The 21,431-nt window shown below is 36.3% G+C and overlaps 1 protein-coding gene across 4 annotated transcripts in view; it reads right to left on the bottom strand.

Annotated features, from left to right (window-relative positions):
* Positions 1–709: 709 nt before the first annotated feature.
* Positions 710–21,431, bottom strand: part of ATRX (ATRX chromatin remodeler) — an 89,186-nt gene continuing 68,464 nt past the window's right edge. For all 4 annotated transcript variants that reach the window (XM_074915433.1, XM_074915434.1, XM_074915435.1 and 1 more), the window contains 9 exons: positions 21,229–21,332; positions 18,709–18,817; positions 17,448–17,625; positions 15,864–16,058; positions 7,436–7,585; positions 6,129–6,254; positions 5,107–5,202; positions 4,439–4,567; positions 710–3,647 (listed from right to left, as the gene is read on the bottom strand). In XM_074915433.1, coding sequence (XP_074771534.1) covers positions 3,369–3,647; positions 4,439–4,567; positions 5,107–5,202; positions 6,129–6,254; positions 7,436–7,585; positions 15,864–16,058; positions 17,448–17,625; positions 18,709–18,817; positions 21,229–21,332 — 1,366 coding nt within the window. In that variant the 3' untranslated portion in view covers positions 710–3,368. The remainder of the gene's footprint in view (positions 3,648–4,438; positions 4,568–5,106; positions 5,203–6,128; positions 6,255–7,435; positions 7,586–15,863; positions 16,059–17,447; positions 17,626–18,708; positions 18,818–21,228; positions 21,333–21,431) is intronic.

The following is a 21,431-nucleotide window of genomic DNA, read 5'->3' as shown; positions in this document are numbered from 1 at the left end:
ACGAACCTCCTGCTACTCACTATCAAAGTTTTTAATCGAGTTAAAAGTTATAGGAATATTTAAAACACATTGCCCACACTGCCCCTTACAGCCCAATTTGTTTTCACACCAGACATGATTTCCACAGCACCTGCTCTTTCTCCCTTAACAGCAAGACCAGCTGTACCTCCCTGAGCAGGCCCATCCAGAGCAGTAATGTGGCTGCAGCACTGGCCAGGAGCCACAGAAAAGCTTCAAGTACAGGGAAGGAGCATAGGGGCAGATTTAAAACACAACTGTCATGCTTTTTTTTTGTGCAGGAAAGGGTTTTTTGCCCAAGAGGTAGGATTTAATAACTAAGAAAGGGAGAAGTACAATGATGATAAAATATGTGAGTAGGTTATCCTAGTTTGACCAAGTAGAACTTCAACTTACACTTAACAATTCATCATTGCTGGGCAGTAACTTGCTCTGCATTTTCAATAGACAAGACTGGCTGCAGAAGCTACTATTAATTCATATAATTTGAAAACCTGGACCACAACTGTTTTCCTTAAATGCCATTAATGGCTACATCCAGTAACGGGTACCTCGCTGCAGAAAAAAAAAAAAAAAAAAACCGAAAAGAGAGCTTAAACTCACAGGGCAGTGCAGTTCTCAAAAGACAGCTCTCAGCCTGTATCCCTGCAGAGTTAATGCTGTATTGTGAATGTAGCACAAGGCACGTTGATGTATTTTGGTCACTTTATTAAATGAGATATTAAATAGTTTAAGTTTCAACTACTAAACAGCACTTTGAATGGTGAAAACACAGATAGTATATTGTCATACTTGAATGCTTCTTCTCTTTAAAAACACATTTCCAGTCCTTATATATATTACAAAACAGCCTTATAGGAAGAAGGGACACCTTTTCTATAGTACTTAAGATATTTAATACAGAACTGAAAAGCCATCTAATAGAAACAAAGGCAAGTCTTCACAGCTGTATGATTTCAGCAGCCAAAGCTGGTTGATGGACTGAAACATTACTATACAACTGGGACAAAACATATACAGTATCACAATACTAAGCAAAAACGCTTTACATCCAAAGGAATAAACAGGTTACAAAATGTGGAGAATTTAGCAGGCAAAACTGTATTACAAGCAACATTTTTATTCGTCATCTTAAGCCATTTCACCTAGTTAAAACATCTAAAACAAATATAAAAATGAGCCTTTTATTATCTTATTGATGTATGTTCTGTCTTTAAATATCTGTTAAAGCTTGATGTTATACTCAAAGCACATTGTTATGCAGCTAAAATGTCAAGTGAGAAACATGTATGCGAAGTGGTCCAAATTTTATTTCAATGCTTATCTCTGATTTCTTCTTATGCATTAGTCTTCTGTTATCCATAGTTTTGTCCAGAATGAAAAAAAATGTGCCTTTAAATGTTGCCTAAAACTTCCACATTTAAGTCTTTGAGTTACTGTAAAACTCCATGGAACATTCCCAGGTTTGGTAGAAAGTATTTCTCTTATTCACGACATGTAGGAATATCAGTTAAGAGTTGCCCAGAGTACATCTGCCTTCAAATGTTTGTCTCAGTCTCACATTTTGTTTCTTCTAGTGTGAATGAGTCTCTTTTTGCTCCCCTCCCCCCAAATTAAATTTATTGTAGAGCTGGCAAAGCACTAGAACACACTGAGGTTCTTTTGTGGTATCTTGTAATAGAAGAGTCCAAGACAGCAGCATGTTAGCTGGTTTTGCAACAGATCAAACTCTGTTCAGATCACAAACCAAGTTTCAATCACAAAATGAAATATCACGTAAGATTTGCATATTTAGATGCAAAAACCACTTGTCCATTCAGGGCAAGAACTCAAACTCCTGCAAGAAACTTTCCAGAAACCATAACAATTTTAATTCATGTCAGCAAGTCAGAAGAGTCCAGCAATATCTGGAGCAAAAGTCTCCATCCGCTCATTTCTCCAGATTTCTCTGTAGTCAATACACCATTGCCTCAAATGTTCCTGTCACTGACTTTTACCCCCAGATTATAAACCTCGGGGGGGGGGGGGGGGGGGAAGGGGAGGGGAAGAATCAACCAAACTATATTCAAAGAAAAGCCCTATTTGTATTTAATTATCTTAAAATCTTCACAAGCACAAAAAGTGTGGGTAAAGAGAGTGCTAATGATATATATATTAACCAGAAATTTATCTCTGGTCTACATTAGAACAAAACAAAGATCAATCTTTTTGTGTACTAAATCAGTTTTTCACACAAACCAAAGAGAATGGAGAGGAGTGCATAATCCAAACTCTTATCTAATAGAGGAAAAGTTATTTCACTGTTCTGGCAGCTCTGGAAGTTGCTACAGCACTTTCTATAGATTTTAAATCAGCAATGGTTCTGCCATTTTAAAGTTGTTCGTATAACAGGGTTTGACCCTGGCCACCATCACTTTTTTTAACCCCCAAAATACCAGGAATTGAATTTTCTTGGCCCGTCTCCCATTGCCGGCAATGGGAAAAGACAGTAGCACCAGCATTAAGGAGTTAACAGCAATGTGCTTTGTATTGGACTCGGCATAGAGTAAATTAGCGTGTGAAGGAAAAACATCTTTAACTTGAAGATCACCATTTGTTATTCCATCACATAAAACTGAAAATAAAAAATGGCAGAAGACTAGGGAAGAATAACCACCTTCCCCAAGTCACTATTTAAGGCTGTATACACAGTTTCTATATAACTGCATGAATCAGAAGTTTCAGAGCAGTAGTATTTAAGAATATTGCACTCAATTCTGTTTCAAAGAGTATTTTCAGTTCCTGTTTCATTCAGCATAGATGATATAGTATGAGTCCAGACCTCAGTCAAAAGGAAACTAGACTATTTCTGTTATAATATTCCCACTAATATAAAGAAATGGGTAAGCAAAAAAGTATTCCATAATTTGAGGAATCAACTCTAATCAAGAACTCAGCTGTTTACAATTCACATATGGTATACTGAAACATACAGACCTGCAGTCCTTCCTAAGCTTCTCGAATCTGATGACAGCTTTGCAGCTACTAAAAGCAAGCATAGGAGTTTAGACAGGAAACCTGTGGAGATGCTACTGTTATGGGAGGACTTGTTTTCACTGAAAACAACTTGTTATCTCCTGTACTCAACATATGTAAGAAGATTCTAGGCAACATCACTGACAACAGGGAAAACATTATGTCCCATTTAAACAAAGCTGAAACACTAATATGGAACATGGCATTTAAGGGGACCAACCAAACTATTTATTTATTTTTATTTTTTACAGTTGAGTTCTGTTAAGCCATTGATTCCTAAAAAAATAAAAGTTCATTCTCTGATTTTAACAATCCTTTAGGCTTTTAGTGCAAAATCACATTGATTTCCCTTGGGAAGGCCCTGGATTTTTGCCTCTCATTGGGGGTGGTGCTCGTTGTAATGGTGGTGGCTGCATACCACCTGACACTGACTGATACATTCCTCTCATATCTATCTGTTGGTAGTTGGAAGGATTCATGATCAAATTTGGAGGCTTTGGCATCATGAGATGACTCATTGCTGCTTGCTGATAAGACATCTGCTGCTGTTGCTGCTGATTGTACTGCTGCTGTAGTCTTCTGTTCATAAGTATCCTCTGAACACAACTGATTAACTGTGAAGGGAAAGTAGAGCTGTTAGAAGTGCATGACCTGCCTCAATGCTGCAAGTATCAAGTTCAGAGTTAAAATCAATTTGTTAGGGATAGCATGGCTGAAGGAAAAAAGCACCATTGTTATTACCATCACTAATGTGATGGTATTCACAGGCTGATTACTGTAGAAACCATTTAGTAACACCATTTAGGGCCAAGTTCTCTTAATGACTTGCCTATTGTATTGCATATAGCATTTAGGTAAATTGCTAGGGCAACATGCACTATACTGTGAAATTATTCCCAGGTATAAGTTACAACATCATTTGTCAGGTACCATTTATCTTCCCTTTGAAAGTCCTGCATGCGGTCTGTTTGTTTGCCTAAGAGAAAACTCTTCCCATTGACATAATCTGGGCAACTTTCAGATTCTGCAAAATAATTCTACACTAAAAAAAAATTACCAATACTTTCTAAGATGTGTGTTTCATAAGTTGCTTTCTGAGCTCTGGGAATCAGATTTCTCTTTATGCCTCATGACCTTCAGGACAACTACTTCAACAGAAAAACCTGGCGAATATTTTTTTTAATGAACTTCCCATGGAGCCTCTTTTGATGAGGCTGAGCAATGCAATCCAATACAACTCCTGATGTTGTGTCATACACAATGCCATCAAGTACACACATTCTGTAAGTACATATTTATGTACCTAAACATACACTTCTATTTTTGAATGCACACATGCAAAGTCCATACTCAACACACCAGTTCAAACATGAACAGTTGATCAAATAAATATTAGATATTTTACCATCTGTTGTTTAGTAAGGACATCATTATAGATGGCTTCTCGGCGCTTGACATCAAGCTCCTGGCTTGCCTGTCTGCTTAGTGCCAGGGCCTGTACTTGGCTCTCCGTGAGTGTCACATTTTCCTTCCACTGAAAAGGAAAAAACCCAAAACTTTCTTGGCACTAGTCATTTTAACAAAACCGTAAGGGTAACTGAGGTCCTGCAATATGTTTAGAGTTGCATCAAGAGTTAAAACACAGCCCAATTTCCAGTAAATGCAAAAATACACTTCACCAGAATTGGAACTACAAGTTATTAGTTCTAATTAACACACCTCTAGATTATTGGGAGCAAGCAAGAAATGTGACAGCTCAAGACAAGATAGATAAGGACAAGATACAGGAAATACATCTTGTTGTGTATAATTATTATTCTTATTTGTAGAAAATCAGCATTTTCAGCACAGGCCAAACTACTGTGAATCTAAACTGGTAGTTCTCTAAGGCTCCAGGTCATCTAGATACCATCAAGGGTTACTGCAAGCTACATGGATAATATTCGATACAAACTGGAAAATATGTTCATTAATAATGCAATTAATCAGCTGAATAACCATATACAATAGTAATTTCTTTGCCCGATAACATTTAATGTTTGCCCATAACCTACAGTTATCCATTTCACTCACTATGGTTGAAATGATGTCTTCAAGAGGCTGAATTCTTGCTGCAGTTACACTGTTGGTTGCTTCCACAACTTTCTCTCTTCCTTGATTAATAAGGTCCTGAGAAAATTAATTATAAAGCACAGGTATAAAGAATACATTTCTTTGCCAACCTTCTATAAGTTTTCTTCATCTTTGCCTTGTGTACCTAGACTTTAATTATATTTTTCTCTCAATTTGCATATGTCAGTAAGTCTAAGCTTCCATACAACTGAATTTGAGCATAGAGTAACTGAACAGCATGTATAAATTTGCTAATTTGTACAGTGGAGAGTATTTATAAAAAACTATTTTTGTACCCAAAGGTTTTCAGGTCATCACAGGAGTGCTACATTTCTAACCAGGTAAATTTTCTGCAATACTGACTTTTTTGACATTACAGTTCCAACTCATTCTATGTGCTCAAAATATTATCTATTATGATAAATTATCTACTTTAGCATAATACTAGCATATATTATGTATAATTACTCGGGTCTATTCAACACAGGTCCTGCTGATTTGCACTTTGTTGGAGGTTTTCAATTCTTTAGCACAGACTCCTCACCAGACACTAGGTAGGTATCACAAGACTTCAACTCCTGCAGTTCACAGCTTGGCATCTTCTTCGGAAGAAATGCCTCAGCTACTTCAGCTAAGATGGCAAACCCTGACCTGAGATAACTGGATCATGTGTTCCTCTCTCCAATCTCTTCTTGGACAGAAGACAGATGGAGGTAGAAAGCTAGATGTGGCAATTAATGTCTGCAAAGAATGCAGTTAAGTCTTCCGGAATCCTGAGACATTACACAGGTATAGGTTTCTACACATACAGGTTAGACCTCAATATAGCTACACACACCAAAAAAAAAGCCCTATTAAAAACAGGACACAGTTATATAAATACCAAAGTATTTAAAAATTACATTATCCATTATTTGTGACAGAAAAAAACTTGCAGCTTTACAGCAACACAGACATGTTACACTACTTGGATGGCTACTTACCTCCAGCTGTTGATTACTCATTGCTGACAGAGCACCCAAATTGAAAGGAATATATGGTGTTTGAGAGTTGAAATTTGTGGGAAGCATATTGGTCCCAGTTGGCATGTTGAAACGCATAGTCAAGCCCTTAAAAACACAAAATGTACTTATATTTTAATAACTCTGATAATTCATGGTATTCTGTAATAACCCATGAAATACCATATGCAGATAAATCAGCCCTTAGAGAAGGCTACAGGCACTGTAAGTTGCATATGAAGGCTAACCCGTCTCAGTAAATGAAGATCCTTTACAAACCTCAATTCAGAAAGACATTTTAATCACAAAGGAACCTAAATTCCAGTCCAGTAATATGCGAGTTTAGCTTAATTACAATTATTTGACATACTAAGAAAAATAATGATCATGACTTATTAGTATATCTGAAGTTAAGATGCATTTTTTTATATTGCAAACCCACTACTTAATGTTGAGTTTGATTCACTGTAATCAAATTCTGAAAAAGTGAAATACATAATTTATTAGCAGGAATATAAAGCTCATCTCCCATATGGATTTCTCATGGGGCAATTTTTCAGTGCTTACTGTATTATATCTTCCTGTTTCTTTTTCCTCACAAAACCTTCTCCCAGTACTCCATTTTCATTTGTCACCTATCTATTCATTCAAGATGGTCAGTGGCAATTTATTCATCCACTTTTCCTACTTTCAGATTACTAATCAGATCCGAATACCAAACTTTGCCTTTCCTGGAATCTTCCTACTATTAAACTCCAGTTACACCAAGTTATCACATTCCTTTTACAGTAAAAAAATCCCAAACCTGTAGCCAATTTACAATTTTCTTCATTCTACCACCTGCTTAAATATAAAATAAGAAACAAGGAATAAAAGAAAAAAACCCCAAACTTTTAGGTCCTTTCTAGCAAATGCTTATACATTTGTGGGATCGTGGCAAAAAGTCCTGAAAACAATTGTATACCTTTAATGGAGCCAGAAATTTCCCTCACATGGTAAAAGAGAGGTATTACACAGAACACCAGTTGAGTTTTATTATGAAACAGAATAAAAAATGTGTGTGTAAAAAGTAACTTTTAAACAAAAGTAACAAAGAAAATACACAGAAAAGACCAGCATCGAAAGAGCAAACAAGACATGGAACCTCCATTTTTCGTATGTCAAAATTTGCTTTACATATCCATTTTTTGGCCTGTAAGAAAAGTAACTTCCCCCAAACAAATTGGAAAGAGGTACTTGAATGTGGAAAGGTTATTTTCATGTATGTGAGCCTGATTAGATAGCTTTACCTTCTTTTCTGCTTCATATTCTGCCCATGCTGCCTTCCTTTCTTCTTCAGTGAGTTCCTCTTCCTCCTTATGATCCAGGAGTGAATCATGCTCATGATACCCAACTATATACTCTTTATTGATTTGAAGCAGTTCTGCCAGAATTGTATCCTGTTCAAATGAAGAGATGATAAAATGAGAGGTCACTCAGTAGCTCTACTATATTTACTCTTCGTGCATGCCTAACTTACTGCTTTTGACCCAATTCCACAAATAGCAGCTCAGAGCACTTCACAACGAAACAAAATGAAAAAATAATTTAATAGTACAATTTTCCTCAGAGGGAGGGTAATGGATTAACAATCTGTTACAGAGATGACAGTCCAATCACTTAATGAACCACAGGAATGCACTTAAGATTCCACAACAATAAATGCAGTTTAAGAACCTAAAAAGAATGGAATGTGCTCAATGATTTTTCCTTTGCTTAGGCTGGATACCTGAGAAGACCTATCAATAATCTATGTCTATAATATATAAAGAGCACCTCTACTAGATTTAAAACACTAAGCAGGTACTTTGGTCCATCAACTGTCCATCAGCATCCGAGAGAAAAAAGCTGCTTTCTTAAAACTGTTAAGATGCATATCAAGATAAATAGTCCCCCCCCATCTGGACTATGGAAGGTCAAATCATAGCTATGAATCCGATTTGATCAGCAGGTTGCAATTTAGACCTCTATATTCCATAATACCCCAAATGCATAATTGCTTTTAAGGTTAACCAAAATACAATGTCCTTTGCAACAGCAAGCTATCCTGAAGGTTTTGTTCACAGGCATGCTATATACATATATATACACACACACAAAGCTCCAATACAGCTCAGCATTCAGTCTAAGATTCATAATACAAAAGCTATTATCTCACTGAACTTTTGGATCACTCCTGAAATGAATTACAGCAACTACACTGAATATACTTATTGCAGTAGAATTATATGAATACCTGCAGACCCACTTCACATGGTGCCTTTATTCCGCCAGGCATTTGTTCAAAAGGGAATATAAACTGTCCTACCCTGACATTTTATAATCTAGACCAAACAAGGATTGGAAAGAATGGCTTGTACCCACAAGCAAACAGATTTTTGCAACAACACTGGGAACTGTATGTGGAAGTCCGGACCAGTGGTTTTGTCACAACAGCTACATAAAGTTGTTTTTTTCTCTGTGTGTTTAATACTCAATTATGTTAACCAGTTATATAAGCTACTCTTTGTTTCATCCTTCTACTATCTGGTCTCCCTAAATCTGAATCAATACTTTCATCACCAGCTCCTCAAGAAAATACTCAAAGTAATATCTTCATGACTAAGGGGCACAAGGAACAAATAATGGTATTTTTGGGATGGTGGGAGAGAAGTCAGAGAAAGAAAAGGGATGCAATAATAGGATATGACATAAACATCTAGATGAAGTGGGTGAAGAAGTCAAGAAGATATTACAAAAGTAAGCTAACACAATTAAAAGTGCTCTCAGCATACTGTAGCTGTACATCAGTGTGTGGAGGGTTCCTGGACATGCATATGCGTTAATTTCCATGGCAACACTATTATTGAAAACAATACTGGAATATAATCCACACTCACTTAGCCAACACAGTCTTCGAAATGTGGTTTAAATTACATCCAACTGTGTGTTTGCTTTTCTTTGTCTAAACTTTATTTTGCATTAACTTTAACGATGGAGCTTGAAAACCAGGATATGGAAGGTACTGCCATTTAGTTTGTTTAATTTTACAATTAAAAAAATAAATTCACCTTACACACACACACACAAAATCATCAGAATAAGTATTCCTTTATTTAGCTTGTAGATAGAACAATGATTATCGTTTTATAAGCTTTAAGATGAAATCCTGGTGATGAATGAAAAAATTAAGATACAGAAAAAAGGTTCTGAATTTTAAAAAAAAGGTTTGTCTTTTTAAAATCCTCATGGAAATTAAATACTATAGAGAGATAAATGTATGAGAAGGAGGTCTTCCATAAAGGAGTGTGAGTTATGTTGTAATTCATAAACAAGTTTTTCTCAACCAATTGAGCATTTAATACCAAGGTTAAAAATAAAATTCAGATAAGCAGCAAATTCTTCTGATTCTGAGATCAACAGCCTTCCAAAATTCAAAAAATTGTCCCCTAGTACAGAACCTACAGTAAAACACGTCCTGGCTATGTCCTGAGGTAATATAAAATAACGATATACTATATCCAACCGAATCTGAACTATTATTTTAATCTGCTTTTCCAATCTGCATTACATGACCTCAACTGAGCCAAGTTTTCATTTCACATAAAAATGTGACTGTGACTCTAACCCACTGAACATGTCGATCTAGGGAAGAATAAGAGAGGAACATAGGGTGCAATACTGCCAGCTCTGAGGGACACCCAGTGCCCTCCCATTATGTCTTTGTCCAGCTCCTACCTCATATATACTATTCTGAGATATGTATTGCACTGGCCAAGGTAAGCCACAAGTATTGCACTTATCACTGAGTCCAGCTATCAGTATTTGCGGTGAAAAAACTTTTTCCCTGTTAGCTACATATTAGCCAAGTCTATCCCAACATACAATCCTTCGGGAGATGAGCATTAAGAGTCTGTGAGAACCTACTTCAAAAAAACCCAAAACAATAGTCCAGTCATAAATCACACCGATTTAAAAAAAGGCTCCAGATCCACTGTTAAATTCAGAGCAGAGTAAAAATGTAGCACCCAAAACACCATCATAATATATTAAACAGACTTTCCTCATTTTACACCATCTTTTCATTTTGTATTTACTCTACAGAAGTAGAGAAGAATAACAAAACCTGTTTATGCCTTTAGTCTGTGTTAGATAATTAGTCACTACATTTGCATAAAGTTCACAGCCTATATATAGTAATTATTTCTATACTTCAAACAGCAAATTTGACTGAGTCTTAAGACACCTGTTAGACCTTTTTTGTATTGAATTTTAATTCAACTCTTCAGGGATAGCAGGTAAATGAAATCAAGCAGTGGAAATTAAGACTAATTTAGTAATTCATGTGAACAACGTTCATAAAAATACTGTTTTACCAAGTATTTACATTGTTCAAGATGCAGAAGGGCAGAGAAATGGTGCTATGAAGTTATGGTTGTAGTGCAATAGGCATTTTCCCCCAAGAACTGTACATACTGGCTCCTCAGCACTCCTCAGCAACCTGAAGGTATTGTTCAGACCGTAAAAGGTGAAAAATTGCTGCTAAAATTAAAACTTGACATGAAACTTTGATAAGCTTCCAGAAAAACTACATACTACACATTTTCCGTGTGATTTTTTTATATGAAACAGCAACCTTTAACATCCTCACCCCCCACAACACTTTCTAAGAAAACTGACTGAAACTTGGATTATTGCAAAACCAAAATTCTCAAGGATATATTTTTAAAAAACAAGTAGTATTTGTTTCTTCACTCACAAAATGGCTTTAACTTTTAAAACAATATAGAATAAATTCTCCTAACCCATTAAAAGAAAAAGAAATGAAAACTTTTTTCTTGTATCAAAGAAGTTGAAAGCTGTGTTAAAACTAGGGGTTACAAGAATCCTCCTAATGCTCAGCTCTGAATTACTCTTCCTCAGCATACACAATTCCTGGCTGCACACCTAAAAAACCTTCCTACTGTGGGATGTCACTGAAGTCAAGAAGTTCTCTGACTCAGTAAACACCCAGCAGAAAACCTATTAACCCTCCACAGGTTTCTTCACATTCATGCTTAGACAGTTGGAAAAAAGATGGAAAACATTTCACCTAATTTCTATTCAGAATTCCCTCTAAAAAGCATGTTTGGAAGGGGTCAGTTGTAAAATGCAGATTTTCAACATCTTTGTACCCATGTTCTTAGGAGTCTGTTCTTTCAGAGCCCAGCTTTATTTCCACTTGACACAGAATATTTACGTGTTTTACTGTGCATTTCACAACAATGCTAAGAATTACAAAGGTAATCCCTTACATTCTTGTACAACAATAAAATTACACAATAATGTTCAGCATTCTATGCTTTGAAGATGTAGAAGAGGCCTGAAGACAGAGAGGCAATTGTACACAAAACCTGTAAAAGCCAGAACTAACACCTCCTTTTAGCCTAAATGCATATTTTGCTTTGCTGGTACTTACAAAGGAACAGCCCAGTCAAGGGGTAGACAGCTCAGTGATGGAAGAGTAATACAGATAAGTTTTAATGGCCTTTGTTTCCAGCTAAGAGCTGCAGAGATCAGGTTGGGTGTACTGAACTTACCATGAACAAAGCATCAGAATATCATGCAACATGATCTTAAAGAAAATTTTAATCTCCAGATGCTATGTAATTAATCAATGTTACAATAAAATGTTTTCATAAGCATACCAATAATCTTTTTATTCAACTTTTTTAAAAAATGCTATGCTATGAACTTGTTAATTCATTTAAGAAATTTTATAATTGTAAAGCTTAATCATACATGTCTGCTAAAATTACACTGAAATAAGCAATAGTTAACTTTCTGATTTAATAACCTTGCACCGTTTAGAGAATAATATCCACTGCAATATTTCCTAAAGCTGATATTTGCTTCTGATTGTTTATGTAGGATTTTAGAGAATTGGATAGACCAAATAAAAGACAGAATAGGAAATAAAACATACACGTTAAACTTAGATATTATAAATAAGGCATGAGCCACAATTCAATTAAACAGACCACAGGAATCAAAGGAGTAACTGCAACAATGGGCTACCTCAGTTTTGTGGGCAAAGCAAGAACCTAATTGAGGATAAAACGAAAACAAAATATCCCAACCAGCTAAGCTTCACAGGGAAGACAAATGCAGTCAAAATAATTTTTTAAAAGTGGGATCAACAAAATAGTAAACATAAGTACCAAGTGAAACAGTTTTCTGACATAAATTCCTTTGTGACAGTTTACTACCTTGGCACTACACACTGTTCATCTAGGTAGGGCAGGTCAATGCCAAATCAGCAGAGAAATCACCCTAAATTTGCTTGGTAATTTTGCTTGGCTGAACTACCCAGGATTCATTCACGGTAACTTGCCACTCAGGCATATTTGATGGCCATACATGACAGACTTCACTCCAATCCTCAGACTCCGTGCCCAAAACCCAGATTGCAAGCAATACATTACATGATGACAGCTACTGATTTTTACTAACACTCCTAGAAACACTTCCTCCCTGCAACATTTTGAGGAAGTGTTCACCACAACTGTATCTATGACACATGAAAACACCAGCTACCACGCATGCCCCCGACTATTCTGCCAACCAGCTAAAAACGTGCATTGGGAGTTACGTCCTTCCTACAACACAGCTGCAGCTCCCAACTCCCGACTATGCAGGAGCTGAGGGAACTCAGCATCCAGCACGATTCTTCCTCACTACCAAGACTAATTCAGGGGGACAAAGAAAGGGAAATATATTTGGGGGTTAATGGCTAGCTTCCCATATTCTGTGAGGCTATCAGGGATGCAAAGCCCTGCTTTCAACAAATGAATACAGAAACTGCTGAAGTAAGATGAATCTACCTAATGATTTATAGCCTTTCCAGCCAACAAATTAAAAAAAAAAGGGATTAGGAATTTGCACACAGTATGTACCAAGATGCACATCTTTAAAAGGATGAAATTCCATTCAATACCATTTGCTAAAACCATGAAAAAAACCAAATGGAATTCCAGTACACAGATTTGCTCTATTTACAGCCAGGAACTTGGTTAAAAGCTTGTATTCAACTTAACTTACACAAACCTTACACTAATGGTTGGAACTGAATTAATAAGGAATTTAGTATTTAAAACTGAAAGATTAAGTTTGGAGTTTATAAATTTTCTCTCTTACATTATCAGTCATTCATTAATTGATTTTTTGTCGTAAAAGAAAACAAGTAACTTCCAAAATACAATTACTGCGTTGGATCAATCAATGCTTTGAGTATTCAACCTACTTATTTTTAAGAAAATTAAAATAAGTGAAATGCTGGGGTTTCAACCCCAAGCCCTAAATTAAGGTTGACATCTGGGTGATTGCCACAGCCCTTCCCAAAGGGGGGGTGAGTTTGCCTTTAGGCTTCCCTCCAGGGTGGGGCCGGCCTGGCAGGGAGAGCCATTGGGTAAATGAGCCCCAGGGGTCCCACGTTAAGTAACCCAAGGTCAGGTGTCCCACTGAGGGATAAAAGCTGGGACCGTTGCAGGCAGGGGCAGTGTCTGTGTGTGAGGTGGATGCCCTGTGCAGAGTTCCCTGTTGGGGAAGGACCTTCTGCCTCCCTGGGACTGGGCTCCAGTCAGCTCTGGCCTTTGTAAATGCGGGCTGTGTAGAGATTCAGTGTGTGGTTTCCTTGGTCTTATGTGTTTGGCTTGTTGACTCGGTTGTCTCCCATCCCTTCTATGGGAGACTGCATTTCACCATTTATCCCACCCATTGTTGGTCATGCGGTGTCATTGTTGGGGTCAGTGGGATTGATGTCAATTATGTACAATCTGACTTGTTTGTACCCCCAGCACTCACCCATGTACTGACCCTTTTGTATCAAATACAATTTGGTTATTGGTTCATCTTTATGCTGGCTGTGTCCTTTATGCTAGGCCTGATAATTGGCAAAACAGTAACCGGCAGCAAATGGTGCATTAGCTATGAGTTTGTGAAAGTATAAAGGTATATGGCATAGAATAACTAATGACACTAAAAAGATAAAATAAATACTATTAATTACAATCTAAAGGAGTATATTTTAGGAAGTAAAATAATTACTTTGCCAAAATAAAAATGTACAACATAGGAAAAAGGCAGAAATACATTTTCAGTTATCTGCAATTTACTGCTTACAATGAGAAACACTGCAATAAAAAGAGCTTAGATACAGTCATTAAAGTTTGTTTTCAAGGGTTTTGAAATGTATATGTAACAGTGACTAACACTTACAGGGCTAACAATTCGTAAATCCCCCTGGCAGCTGCAAAGACACTGTAGGTGGTCTAATAGACTGTTTCAGAGAATGGCTTAAGTATTAAGCATGCCAACGCAATGCCTGACCACAATTTATTATATTGTAGTGGTCTACAGATAGTCTAGAATGGAAAACATACCATTTTTCCTTGGAAATTAATAGGATATACAAACTGGAAAACCAAGCACTGCAGAATGTCCTACAGTAGTAACTCAAATTTAACTAGTTAACTAACTATAGTAAACAGTAACATGTAAATGTGTGGCCTAGCCATTCACCTGGTAAGAAGATAATTGCACAATAGCTTAATGATAAAATAGTCTCTAGCAGACCACATCCACAAAGAGTATAAAGTAGACAAAGTAAAAAAATCTCCGCTTAATCTTAAATACAAACTGACTTGGAAAAAAAGAATAAAATAACTGAACCAGTTATTTTTTTCCCCTGGTTTAGTCCTGCCTGACTGTAAAAGGTACAGTTTTTATTTTTAAATTCAGTTAATAAATTTTCTAGTTCCTTAAGTATTACATAGGATAGTGAACCACTACTACAGATAGCAGTGACAATGAACCACTACTACCCACGCCACATCCATTACAAACAGATTTAGGCAGGCCTCAGTGAAAAGAAACCACTGTGATCCTAGAAGTTCATTTAGCACCGAGTCAGAAAAAGGTCTGACATCACTACTTCACATTAGTCCAGGGTACAGAATATCAGCATTCTCACTAAACTGTGTAAATGATTGTCTACAAAAATGTCACTGGTCTCTGCTAGCACTGGAAACACTAAAAATAGATTACAAAAATTTTAGCTTGTCCAATTTTCCTCACATAAACAGTAAGTGCAACTTTCTCCCTATCTCTACTGTATCTATATTAATGGTCCCTACAAGAACAGTTAAACAAGAAACTAAAAACCAAAAAGGCTTGGCAAAGGAGAGCATGGATTAATTTGACTCTTATCTAGGTAGATAAAAAACAGACCCTGAAGTACAGTATCACCTCACAGATTTGTTATCACAAACTGAGGTAATGCTAGGTATCACCAGCACCCACTTAGATGTTAATTCGAATCTTGGCTTCCACAGTTTCCTCAGTTAAACTTCTATTCACTCTGTGTGCAAATATATTTTTGTTTGTTCAGATTGAAAATTTCTGTCTTTCAACTGAAGAGCTTTTTCTTATACTGTCAATTACATTGAAGAGTAACTCATTATCTAGCTCATTATACCATCTGTTACATTAATTACATATTTTATTGTGTTACCTGTTATTCACCTCCATTCAAAGTGAAAAATACTGCTCTAAAGTGAAAACACAGCCCTGTCCTCCTTCCAAAATCAAATAACCCATGTCCTGAAACAGATGCAAGTTATTTTTATAGCATGTAATCCCTAGTGATGTGCATCAACTTACTTTTGGCAACATGGGTGTATCTCTCTTCTTTTTCTTTTCTGAATTAGGATCATCCAGCAAATCTGGCTCAAAAGTGTACAGTTCTGTAAGTTCATTCATAGTAAAATGACGTTCAACTTGCTGTTGGTCAACAACCCGGAAAGACAATGACTGCTTTGTTACCTGACGATCATAGATTTTATCTTCCATAGTTCCCTAAAAAAGATGACACACACTTTCACACAAATACTGGACCTTCTTGTCATATAGGAAAATCACCTAATAGGTATAAAAGAGCTAGAACAACAACATAACAACATTTTCCTCATTTCTTTGACCCTGTTTCTATAAAGTTACCTGCAAACATTGTTTGCTGAGGAAAAAAAAAAAAAAAAAAAAAAAAAAGAGAGAAAAACAACTCCTGGAAGCAAACACAAAGTAATATGAATTGTGTACAGATGTCATTTAGCTATTGACTAGACTAAGAAATGTATTTTTTCAGTAATGTTTTGAAGAGATTCATTTCTACTTCAATTCTCCAAAGTAGGATTGTGGCCAAAAAAATGGCTATTTTCACAGCATGTACCTTATTTTGCTGCTTTGAGCGGCTTGTAAAAAGGAAAACAGATACCATATCACTAGGGTAGAGAGGAGAAGGGAAGGGAAGCAGTCAAGTGTAATTCATCACAGCTGTGTATGAAAAAATTAGATCCTTGATGAAAAAAAAAGATTTCTTCTTAAAAAAAAGATGATGACTATCGGAAGTGTGAGAACAGCACAGTCTGTTCTGAACATTGTTAATTTAAAAAGGATATCAACAGTTCAAAAGTGCACATAGAAAATGACAAAAATAGACTGAAGCCTGAAGAAAAAAGCCTATGTCTGACAACAACATGTTACAAAATGTAATCTAAATTGGCAAGGAAATAGTGACTTTTGATCAAGAGTCAGGTACTGTTACTGGGAAAAGGTCTTCAGTCTACCCTATAGCACCTGAAGAACTAGAAGATGAAGCAAGATACTTCCTAACAGAAATAATGGCATTATACTTAAAGCATAGATGAGTGAGCATCAAAACTATTACACATCTTTAGTATCTGCAAGGTGTGATACAAGTTTTCAAATCATGACTGGATGTCTTTTTATAAAAGAAATTCTCAAGCTCCCCATGTTTTCATTGCAGTTGGACCATCAGAGGTCCACAGAGCAGGGGTCTGTAGAAGACAGCTACACTGAGCAAGCCTAGCAACAACCATCCTCTATACAGTCTGTTCAATTACGAATTTTTAGTGCTGTGCAAATTAAAAAAACTGAGAACTTGGAGCCTGAGTCCGGACATGCGAATCACTGCTAGAATTCCAGAATTTGTTACACAATGTGTCAGACAAGGTGGGCTTAACAGGGAATAATTTCAGTAGTTACTTATTTTACTAATCCTCCCTTCAAGAACTTTTTCAGTGGCCAAATACTGCTATCAGATTAGGGCTGGAAAATAACTGAATTAGTGTAGACCACTACAGACTTCAATACAAGTCCAAATAGTTACAGTTCATAAATTTGATAGCAGGACCAGAATGTCACAAAAATATCAAGACAGAAACCTACCTGAGCCAAAAACCTGTACACAAACACAGGTTTGTTCTGCCCAAAGCGGTAAACCCTGAAAATACTCTGGATATCATACGATGGGTTCCAAGAAGCATCAAAGATGATTACTCTATTAGCAGCCACAAGATTAATTCCGAGGGAACCTGCTTTAGTGGATATAATAAACAAGCGGCCTCTGGAACAGAGAAAAGTTGCAAAATGTTAATGTTTTGAAAACAACTATTGTTCCTATGTTGCTATGTTACTATGGAGTTGTTCATACACTGAAATAACTCGAACACTTCATTAAAATACTGCATTAAGCATAAAACAGATGCAGATTTTAAAAGGACAACACTTTTAGCAAAACATAACACTCCTAGAAATACAGATCAGGGCCTTTTGCAAACCTACCGTCAACAAAAACTGGTGGGTAAGAAACAATTTTGGGTTTTGCATTTTCAAACTCTAATAAAGTTAGTTATATCAAATTAAACCATAATTTTAAACAGGCACATCCCATGCTGTTGAAACTGTTTCCTGGCTAGCAGCTTTTCAGGGTTACTCTAGAATGACACTGGCTCTTTGATGTATCTGCATTTTTTTAATACCATCTCAATCAGGTTCAACTTAAAACGAGCTCTTGACAGACATCTGACACAATAAACTATTGTAGAGTATTAATACTTTGTTCCATGTAATTTTTTTTTAATTTTCTGTACATTACAAATGACTGCAATATAACTACATATTTTATTTTTTAAACAAATATAGGAAGGTGCAGCTCCTTAACTTCACTAAACTTTTCCAAATTTTGTATCTATCTACCTATCCAAATCAGACTTGAAAGTCCCATCTTGTACGAATGTATTGAAGGCTGGGAGACAGTTCTGGAGATGGCTGAAGAGAGCTGGATGCTGCTTGACCAGCCAAGCAACTGCTGTCTCCTGGCCAGACCCCATGGAACTCTGACCTTCCTAGGTCCTTATAGTCTTTTAAGTAACTGTAATAAAAGACTGTCTCTGATCCAATTTGCTGACAATCTAAACAAGAATGAAAACAAGGAAACAATGAGTAAGTATTGATTAGTACAGATGGAAGTAAGCTCAGGAAACAGAAGCCTATTTTGCTGCACATTTTTTGTGCAAGTTCTGAACCTGACAGTGTTGCGATACTTATTTGCCTAGCCTTAAGGTCATTAAGCTAATACAATAGAAAATAAACAGGGAACAAAAAGAGAGGAGGGAAAATTAAGTATATATATCAGTAGAGATCTCACCTCACGTTAGTTTCATCATTAAATTCTTCAGCCCACTTCTTTCTTGACTGAGCTGTAGTTGAACCATCTAAGCGATAGTAATCAATGTTTCTGAACCATTTTCCTTCACCTGTAAATGTAATAGTCCAATTACTAAAATGTTGATTGCAGAAGTAACCAAACAGATAATACTGAGTATACACAACTCCCCAAATATGGAACATAAAATATACTATTCTATGACAATTTTAAACAATGGGAGAAGACTATAGGTTATTCAAGATAAAGTTAGGTTTTGGAGGATATAGGTGCTTGCCACAGGCATGCCTTGAAAATTATGTAGTGAAGCCCTAATAATAAAATATGGAACATGACAGAAAATAATAGCAACTGCATTTGTGATGACAATTATTATCCACAAGCCTGCAACAGCTCCTAAACCAATTTTGTCTAAAATTATTCAAAATAGAATAAATGCTGTTAGTATCATTTTACCTTGCAAAAAGCATCAAGCATCTATCACTATCCATTTTCTATTAAGATTCTGTTATTTTTTTACAAAAAGACCAACTGATATTAAACTCCTCAAAGCAGTCTTATGCAGATTGGAATTAAAAGATAGAAATATATAATCAAATTATGTTCCAAGGTTAAGTTTTAATTGAAGTATTTGAAAAGACCTGATCTTTTTTAAGGTATTTACTCTGGTTTTTCACTATTTCTAGTTGTATACACACATTTGCAGAGATATGCCTTAACTTGGAGCCAAAGTTGATTTTAAAATAACTACATCTAGTTTTTAGGCATTATAGAATCAACTGTACTTTTCCAATTGATCTGTGTAGTTTCTTGTTACACAATTAGTGTAAGTCACAGAATCATCTAGGTTGGAAAAGACCTTGAAGATCATCCAGTCCAACCATTCACCTAACACTGACTGTTCTCAAATACACCAGATCCCTAAGCAATATGTCAACGCTACTCTTAAACCCCTCCAGGGATGGGGACTCCACCACTGCCCTGGGCAGCCCATTCCAACACCTAACAACCCATTCTGTAAATACTTTCTGATATCCAGTCTAAACCTTCCCTGGCACAACTTGAGGCCATTCCCTCTTGTCCTGTTGCTTGCTCCTTCATTGAAGAGACTCATCCCCAAGACTCTGCAACCTCCTTTCAGGGAGCTGTAGAGGGCGATGAGGTCTCTCATCAGCCCCCTCTTCTCCAAATAGTCTCTCCTATACAAATAGCATTCATAAGTGTCAAATGCTCAAAAGGATATTTCAAAAGTCAAGGTTTAATCATTTGGGAACTGAAATTCAGAAAAAATATTTTTCAATTTAATCACTCTGTGAGTTATGGCTGATTCTTGCCAGATGGGAGAAAAAAACCCCAAGCTACAGCTGACAGATTTTTTTTTTTTTTCTTACCAATTCACAAGTAACCTTTCATTGGCCATCAAGGTATATGTACACAAAATGAATCCCACTGTGCCATCAGTTATAAAGAAAACAGTATTTTTAGGAGATAGAACTACTCAATACATTCAATTTTGAGACACACTGTCAGGAAGATCTCTATATCCTGAATCTTGTTATGATACATAGTCTAATCACTTACCAAAAGAACTACCACAAAAGAAAAATAAATCCACCCCTTAAAACATCATCTCAGACTGAAGGCGCAAACTCCATAAAACACAGATAGCTTGTAACATCTGAAGATGACAACTGTTCAGAAGGTAAGGAAGCACCAGCCAGAAACAATGTATCTGTGAGAACTAGATACTGGAGATCTTTATCCAACTATGGTGTTGGTATCACTAAGCCACATTTCTCTGATGCAACTATGCAACATGTTTACACTTAATAAAATATTTGAGGGGAATGGCAGATTCAAAATAATTCTTCAATCAACATGTACTGGGAATTGAAACTTCATATAAGGATGAATTGCATCATCAGGAGCTCTGGGAGGTTCTCACAGAGTAAACAGAAGAAATATCCTATACAGAAGACATGTCTGGCTAGTGAGAAATTCCTCGTCATTTGAGCATCCCTAGGATAATAATTCATTCAATACTTTGCTCCCTTATGAGATCCAAAAAACAATCTCCTGCAGTACATAAAAAGCCTAAATTCACATTTTGTATGTTCTACACACTGTTTTAAAATAGCCTCATTTTCTTTCATTATCTCTCCCAGTAGGATGGATCACAATTTGCCACACATCAGGATATAACATCACTTTTGTACAGAATTTAAGAAAATGCTTTCTCTCATTTCAGATGATGACCATTTAATCTGCTTATGCTATATTAAGTAGGGATGACACAGAATGAAATCAGAAGCAAGAGTCCATAATGGGATAGCGGAGACCACCTGCAGAGGAGACAAAAAATCCTGCCACCTTCAGGAATAGTGAAGAGCAGACAATACTTCCAATTAAAACAATTATTTCAAATCCATTCCCTTTGGACTGAATAGAGACTTGTACTGTAAAACAGTTACTAGCTTTACAATTGTTCAAGGTGACACTCACCTTTATAAATTGGAGGCTTCTCTTTGTCAGTTTTCTCCCTGTTGGCCAGCTCCAGAAAATCTTCTATCAAATCCAGAGATATTAGGGACTGGCTAAACACTAGGCTGAAAACAGAAACAGGGAAACACAAAATTAATCTCTGAGGTTATTTTAATTATTGTAATGCTTTATTTTTCTTCCATCCTCACTGATACTACCTTTGA

This window comes from Athene noctua, chromosome 11, assembly GCF_965140245.1.
Source record: "Athene noctua chromosome 11, bAthNoc1.hap1.1, whole genome shotgun sequence".
Classification (NCBI taxonomy): Eukaryota; Metazoa; Chordata; class Aves; order Strigiformes; family Strigidae; genus Athene; species Athene noctua.
This window is presented reverse-complemented; position numbering and strand designations above follow the sequence as displayed.